The sequence below is a fragment of the Cnephaeus nilssonii genome, assembly GCF_951640355.1.
Source record: "Cnephaeus nilssonii genome assembly, chromosome: 24".
In the NCBI taxonomy this organism is placed as follows: Eukaryota; Metazoa; Chordata; class Mammalia; order Chiroptera; family Vespertilionidae; genus Cnephaeus; species Cnephaeus nilssonii.
Window position 1 is genome coordinate 3965041 of NC_137095.1, and position 7500 is coordinate 3972540.

The 7500-nt window shown below is 62.2% G+C and overlaps 1 protein-coding gene across 1 annotated transcript in view; it reads left to right on the forward strand.

Moving 5' to 3' along the window:
• The first annotated feature begins 1547 nt into the window (after nucleotides 1-1547).
• Nucleotides 1548-7500, forward strand: part of CHRNA3 (cholinergic receptor nicotinic alpha 3 subunit) — a 12952-nt gene continuing 6999 nt past the window's right edge. The window contains exons 1-4 of the mRNA XM_079764098.1: nucleotides 1548-1644; nucleotides 3633-3772; nucleotides 3893-3937; nucleotides 5482-5591. Of these exons, the coding sequence (XP_079620224.1) occupies nucleotides 1581-1644; nucleotides 3633-3772; nucleotides 3893-3937; nucleotides 5482-5591 (359 nt within the window). The 5' untranslated portion in view covers nucleotides 1548-1580. The remainder of the gene's footprint in view (nucleotides 1645-3632; nucleotides 3773-3892; nucleotides 3938-5481; nucleotides 5592-7500) is intronic.

Here is a 7500-nt window from a genome sequence, read left to right on the forward strand (position 1 = left end):
CCACCCATCCTTCTCCATCACTTGGTCTAGTCTAGTCAGCAATGCTATTTACACGCGTTGCACGGTACGAGACCTCCGCTCGCTCACGTCATGCCTTTGAGACTCGTCCAAGTCGCTGAGGCCACCATTTTGTTCCTTGGCAATGTGGATGTTCAACACGTTGAGGTTGTGACCAGTTTGGGGCAATTATGCACAGAGCTGTGATTTTTAAAAATATATATACTTTATTGATTTTTTACAGAGAGGAAGGGAGAGGGAGAGTTAGAAACATCGATGAGAGAGACACATCGATCAGCTGCCTCCTGCACGCCCCCTACTGGGGATGTGCCCGCAACCAAGGTACATGCCCTTGACCAGAACCGAACCTGGGACCCTTCAGTCTGCAGGCCGATGCTCTATCCACTGAGCCACACAGCTTAGGGCGATTATTATTATTTTTTTTTTTTGCCTTCTGAATATCCTCTTGGGTGGAGTATCTGTTTGACTGCTTTGGTCATTTAATTATTATTTTTTAAATACACTTTTGTTGATTTCAGAGAGGAAGGGAGAAGGAGAGAGAGAGACAGAGAGAGGGAAGCATTGATCAGTTGCCTCCTGCACGCCGCCTACTGGGGATCCAGCCCGCAACCCGGGCATGTGCCGCGACCAGGAATCGAACCTTGTTCATCGGTCCAAGCTCAACCAATGAGCAATGCCGGCTGGGCGTACTTTTTCTTTCTTTCCATTCACTTTCTATAAGCAGGCATTTCAAACACTCTAAACAGCACAGTAACCCTCCAGCCACCCCTCACGGACCCGCAACAATTCGGCTCCTGACCAATTCGACCCCAGCTGCCTCCGATCCCCCTCCTCCCGCGCGCACATGGATCTCACAAACCAAGTAGCGAGCCCTGGCCGGTGTGGCTCAGTGGATAGAGCCTCGGCCTGCAGACTGAAAGGTCCCGGGTTTGATTCCGGTCAAGGGCAGGTACCTTGGTTGCAGGCACATCCCCAGTGGGGGGTGTGCAGGAGGCAGCTGATGGATGTTTCTAATTCTCTCTCCCTCTCCCTTCCTCTCTGTAAAAAATCAAAATATATTTTAAAAAACACACAACAAAAAGTAGCAGGATCTCACCTCCGATATCTCACACTTACTTCATCGCGTCCAAATCCTGCGGCCTCCTCCTGAGGTGCGTGAGAGGCCCTCGGCCCTCGGGTGGGCCAGCCCCCAGATGCGGGGACGCGCGGGGCGCGCCAGGGCACAGGATCCCACGTGGTGCGCCTCCCAGACCCGCGGCCCAGCTCCCGACGGGCGGGCGGGGCGGGCGGGGCGGGGCGGGGCGGGGCCGGCGGGCCCCCGCTCGGATTGGCGGGCGCGGCCGCACCCCGCACCAGACCCCGCGCATCCCCGGAGCGAGCGCCCGACCCGACTACCCGGCGCGCGGCGGGCGGGAGGCTGGGAGAGACCCGAGCCCCGCGATCCCCGCCCCCTTTGTCTCCGAGCGGCCGCGCGCGGGGAGCCCCACGGGCCGAGGCCGCCTCGCCCCCCCCCGAATCCGCTCCCGGTCGCTCGGGGCCTCCGGGCAGCCAGACGAACGGCCATGGGCGCACCCTCGCGCGGGGCGCACCCACTCCTGCTGCTGCTGCTGCTGCTGCTGCTCCCCGGTAAGCGCGGGGGAGGCCGCGGGACGGGCGCCCCGAGAGGCGACGCGGAGTCCGAGCGGGGGAGCGGGGCGAGGAGGGGGGTCGGCCCCGCGCGCACTCCCGCGGCCGGCGGCGCGCGGGCTGGGGACGCGCCCTTCCCGTGGGCGCTGCCTCCTTGGCCTCTGCTCCGAGCGCTGGCCCCACTGTGTGCATCGTTGCACGTAGACGGGAGAGACTGAGGCCAGAGAGGCAAAGACTGGAAGGCTCCCTGGGGGAGGGGGCACTCGGTTCGGGCCGGGTGTGTGTGGGGGGGCGATGGGGGGAAAGCTTGCGCACCAGCCCCCCCCTCCTGCCTTCTCTCGGCTCCGCCACGAGCGCGCGCCCCGCCTCTGCCGGGTCACGGAGAAACGGCCCCGACCCCTCGCCAGAGGTCTCTGGCCTGGGAGGGCCGGTTGTGGGAAGGGGCGAGGGTTTGGGGGGGCGGGGGGGACACAGGATGTGGCCGTGCGCTCAGAGCCGCCTCCATGCTGAGGCTCCCTCCGCTCAGAGCGCCTTGCACACCCCCCCACCCCCCGCTCCTGTAGCCCCTCCTTCATTGGGGGGAGGGACGGGAAGGGAGCAGGTACGATCGCATTTCTAGCCCTGGAGAAACTTCCCCTCATTACCCGCCCCCCCAAATTCTAATGCCTGGGGTGGCCCTGGCCGGTTTGGCTCAGTGGACAGAGCATCAGGCCGTGGACCAAAGGGTCCTGGTTCAATTCCGGTCACGGGCACTGTGGATGCATGTCAGAGGCAACCAACCCACCCTCACATCCATGTTTCTCTCTCTCTCTCCTCTCCCCCCCCCCTCCTCCCTTCCTCTCTCTCTAAAAAGCAATGGGGAAATATCCTGGGATGTAAAGGGGTCCCCAAAGGTTTCAGAGAGTTTAGGGTCTCCCATCAGGATGTGAAGGGGGCCTCCGCAGGGACCCTGGCTCACCCTCTAAGACCCACGGAGCCATGTAGGCGCCCAACTTCTCCCGTAAGAGGGTTGGCGGCCAGACCCTGACAGGGTCCCGCGTGGGATGGAGGGGAGCCCCAGGCCTGGGCTGCAGCGCCCCCCTCCGGGAGGCTAGGAGGCAGCACACCTGGCCCTGGGTCACCTCCATTCCAGAAGCCGCCAGGGGCTGTACCCCTGTGGACCACGCACCTGCCCCATCGCAACAGCGAGGAGAAGGGGTGCACCTGGGCTCTGACCTTATGCCGGCACCGAGCTGAGCCCCTGCCGGAAGCCAGGTCCAGCATGTCATAATTGCAAAGTTTCATCAAAAGGTTGATGGAACTTGGGGGCTCAACAAGGGCTGAGCCACATATGTAGTCACCTGTTGGAATGGCTAAACGGCACTCCCCCCAAACCTGAATAGGATGATTGTCTGCTGCCAGACAGCTCAGGGCTTCTCAATCTGCATGTTACTGCCTCCTGTTGGCCAAACACCTGAACAGCTGTAGGCTGTTCCCCAATCTGACAATGCTTCTGTGTACCCTACCCTCTGAAGTGTATTATCGCCACCTTGCCTTAGGACAAATTGTGTTAATAAAAAGCAAGGGTCCTGAGACAAGGAGAGAGTCTTTAGCTCCTTTAGCGGAAGCTCCTCCGACCCCCAATGCCTTTCAAAATTATCTTTCGTCCTTGGACTCCTTGAATCTACACGCAGCCCCTTTCTCCAGATTGCTGAACCCTTTGTAAAGCTGGGACAAGAACCCCGGCAAGCCCCTCCCTTGTAACAACCCTACAACGGGGACGCATGTACAGTCTTTGTTTTCACGGATAAAGCAGCTGAGGTTCAGAGAGGCGAAGCCACTTGCCTGAGGTCACACAGCTCCCAGGGAGTATCCACACCCACAACTCAGGCTTGCCCAAAAGTCCCAGAGTCCGTCCCCGCCCACCCCCCGCCCTGGGGGTGCAGAGGAGGCTGTCCCGGGCGGGGCCTGGCGAGGGGTCATGGTCCTAATGGGGCTCCTTCCCTCAGGGGCCCATGGCTCTGAGGCCGAGCACCGCCTGTTCGATCGGCTGTTCGAGGACTACAATGAGATCATCCGGCCCGTGGCCAACGTGTCGGATGCCGTCATCGTCCAGTTCGAGGTGTCCATGTCCCAGCTGGTGAAGGTGGTGAGTGCCGGGCAAGGGGGCCAGGCCGTGGCCGTGGGGTGCGGGGCTGTGGCCGTGGGGAGGCTTTCCCGGGGCCTAGCTGTGGTCCTTCACGCATCCCCCCTAATTCTACCTTTCCAGGACGAGGTCAACCAGATTATGGAGACCAACCTGTGGCTCAAGCAAGTAAGTGCCTAGGCCCTGCACACTGCTGCCCCCTGGTGGTGACTGCTCTGCTGGCTTCCTTTCTGTAGACCCAGCCTGGGGCCCATTGAGTGGGGGGGCCTGGGGCCATTGAGTGGGGGGGCCTGTGGCCCATTGAGTGGGGGGCCTGGGGCCCATTGAGTGGAGGCCTGGGGCCCATTGAGTGGGGGACCTGGGGCCATTGAATGGGGGGCCTGGGGCCATTGAGTGGGGGTCCTGGGGCCCAAGGTTCCCCCCAAGGACTGCAGGGCCTGGTCCCGCAAGCCCAGATGGGACAGATCCGGGCGTGCAGGCCTGGCCCCCACCTCTAGGGTGGGCTGTGGGTCACCCCCTTCCCTTCCTCTTGCCGAAAACTCCTCCTGACGTCAGAGTCAGATGCTGCGGTCGCTGTTGGCAGGGTGGGGGCCCCCTGTTCAGATGGAGGCCAAAGACCTCGTCTCCCGCGTGGCCTCCCCAGGGAGGCCCGGCCGAGACCTGGACAGATAACTCTCTGGCCTGACCGTGACCTGCCACCCGCCCGGGTCGCGAGCCTCCTCCAGGAGCCTGGAAAGCCGGGAGGGCCAGTGCCCACGCGGTCCCCCTGGCACACGCTCCCTCAGGCCACACGCCCCTGTCCCCTCAGGGGCTCCCAGCCTCTGCACCCAATGCTTCTTGGGCCCCGAGGGGGGCGTGGGGCCTCTCCCCAAACCCTGCAGAGACCAGCCCCGCTCACCAGGGTGCTGTGTGTGATGGGCACCCTGTTTGGGGGACCTGGTGGGGAAGGACGTCAACAGCACGAGCTCAGCCTGGCCGGCGTGGCTCAGTGGCTGAGCGTCGACCTAGGAACCAGGAAGTCAGGGTTCGATCCCCGGTCAGGGCACATGCCCGGGTTGCGGGCTCCATCCCCAGTGTGGGGCGTGCAGGAGGCAGCCGATCCATGATCCTTTCTCATCATGGATGTGTCTGTCTCCCCTCTCCCTTCCTCTCTGAAATAAATAAAAATCTATACTAATAAAAGGGTAATATGCAAATTGATCACGATGCCCGCATAGTAATAACCGACCAGGCTAGCAGAGGGGGGCAGTGAGGGGCAACCAGGCTGGCAGCAGGGGGGCAGTTGGGGGTGACCAGGCTGGCGGGGGGGCAGTTAGGGGCGATCAGGCAGGCAGGCAGGTGAGCAGTTAGGAGCCAGGGGTCCGGATTGGAGAGGGTCCAGGCTGGGCAGAGGGGACCCCCTCCCCCACGTGCACGGATTTCATGCACCGGGCCTCTAGTATATTTTAAAAAAACCAAACAGCACACACGGACCAGACCTGGTCTGAGTAAACACTGGAGGCCCTTACATGATTGACAAGGGGGTGGCCCGCGCCCACAGCCCACTGCGCTCCCCACTGTCACCCACACGCGGCATTGGGCCCGTGTGGACTGCGGCGTGGAGGCGTCTCCGTGCCACGGGGCAGGGGTGGGGAGTCGCCAGGGCGGGGGGTGCGAGAGAAGTAAGCCACGCGGGTCTCCTTGCTGCCTCCCCCAACCCCCCTCCCCCCCAGATCTGGAACGACTACAAGCTGAAGTGGGACCCCTCGGACTACGATGGGGCGGAGTTCCTGCGGGTCCCGGCCCAGAAGATCTGGAAGCCCGACATCGTGCTCTACAACAAGTAAGGTTCCCGGGCCTTCCCCTTTCCCCGCGGGCTCCGCCCACCGGCTCCTCCCACAGGCGTTTACTGAGCACCTGCTGCATACCAGCTGCTGGGACAGCGTGCCCAGAGCAGAATGCCCCGCCTCCAGGAGAGGGCTGTGCCCCAGGGCAGACAGGCCGGGGCTGGACTAGCCAAACGTGCAACTGCAGATGAGAGCAAGGGCAGGGAGGGGACTACAGATTAGAGCGAGGGCAGGGAGGGAGCTGCAGACTAGAGCGAGGGCAGGGAGGGGACTTCGGACTAGAGCGAAGGCAGGGAGGGAACTGCATGGGGGGCACCTGCCACCACCACCCTCCTGGGACGGACCGTTCCTGCAGGGCAGGTCCCCGTGGCCGTGAGGTTGGACCTCAGGAGGAGGTGCCCGCTCTCCTGATGAGCCAGCCCTGCTGCCTGACCCTCTCCCCACGCACCTCCGCACCCGCGTCAGGAGCCTCTGAGGGCCCTCCTCTGCCGTTCTTTGTTTGTTCATTTGCTTTTAATATATTTCTATTGATTTCAAAAGGAAGGGACAGGGAGAGAGAGAAACATCCATGAGGAGAGAGAATCATGGATCGGCTGCCTCCTGCACGCCCCCTCCTGGGCATCGAGCCCACAACTCCAGGCATGTGCCCTGACTGGGAATCGAACCCTGACCTCCTGGTTCGTAGGTTGATGCTCGACCACTGAGCCACACCCCGCCGGCCCCCGCCGTCTCTGTCCCCTCCCACAGCCTGCCCTCTCGGCCTCCCGGCTGAGGATTCATTGCAGAGTAGGGTCCACTTTTTGAGGGGCAGATACTTCTCGGTGATTTCCACCTGGGGCTCCCAGGACAGGAGAACCCCCCTTTCTCTGCCCTCTGCGACCTCCACCCGCAGCTCCTGATGGCGGAGGGGGTTCGACCCCACGCGCTCATCCTGTGCTGAGGTTCACGGGTTCCGTGTCACCTTCGTGGACCACGTGGCCAGGAGGTGTGGCCTTTTGCGGTCCCAGTTGCCCTGCGTTTCTGAGGGAATCTGGAGGGATTGAAACACGGATGCTGCCCTGGCTGGTGTGGCTCAGTGGTTAGAGCGCCGGACCTCGGACCAGAGGGTCCCGGGTTCGATTCCTGGTCAAGGGGACGTACCTTGGTTGCAGGTTCGAACCCTGGCCCCAGTTGGGGCTCCAACAGGAGGCAACAATCGATGTATTTCTTTCATGTCCATGTCTCTCTCTCTCTCTCCTCCCTCCCTTCCACTCTGTCTAAGAAATCAATGGAGCCCAGCCCGCGTGGCTCAGTGGTTGAGTGTCGACCTAGGAACCAGGAGGTCAGGGTTCAATTCCCGGTCAAGGGCACGTGCCCGGGTGGCGGGCTTCATCCCCAGTAGGGGGCGTGCAGGAGGCAGCTGATCTGTGATTCTCTCTCATCATGGATGTTTCTCTCTCCCCCTCTCCTTTCCTCTCTGAAATCCTATCTATTAAAAGAGTAACATACAAATTGACTGTCACTCCAACACACAAGATGGCTACCCCCATGTGGTCAAAGATCCTGCCCCCATGTGGACACAAGATGGCCACCACAAGATGGCCGACAGGGGAGGGCAGTTGGGCGGGACCAGACCTGCAAGGGAGGGCAGTTGGGGGCGATCAAGCCAGCAGGGGAGGGCAGTTGGGAGGGACCAGGCCTGCAGGGGAGGGCAGTTGGGGGTGACTGGGCCTGCAGGGGAGGGCAGTTAGGGGTGACCAGGCCAGCAGGGGAGGGCAGTCAGGGGCAACCAGGCCTGCAGGGGAGGGCAGTTAGGGGTGACCAGGCCTGCAGGGGAGGGCAGTTAGTTAGGGGCAAACAGGCTGGCAGGGGAGTGGTTAGGGGGTGATCAGGCTGGCAGGCAGAAGCGGTTAGGGGCAATGAGGA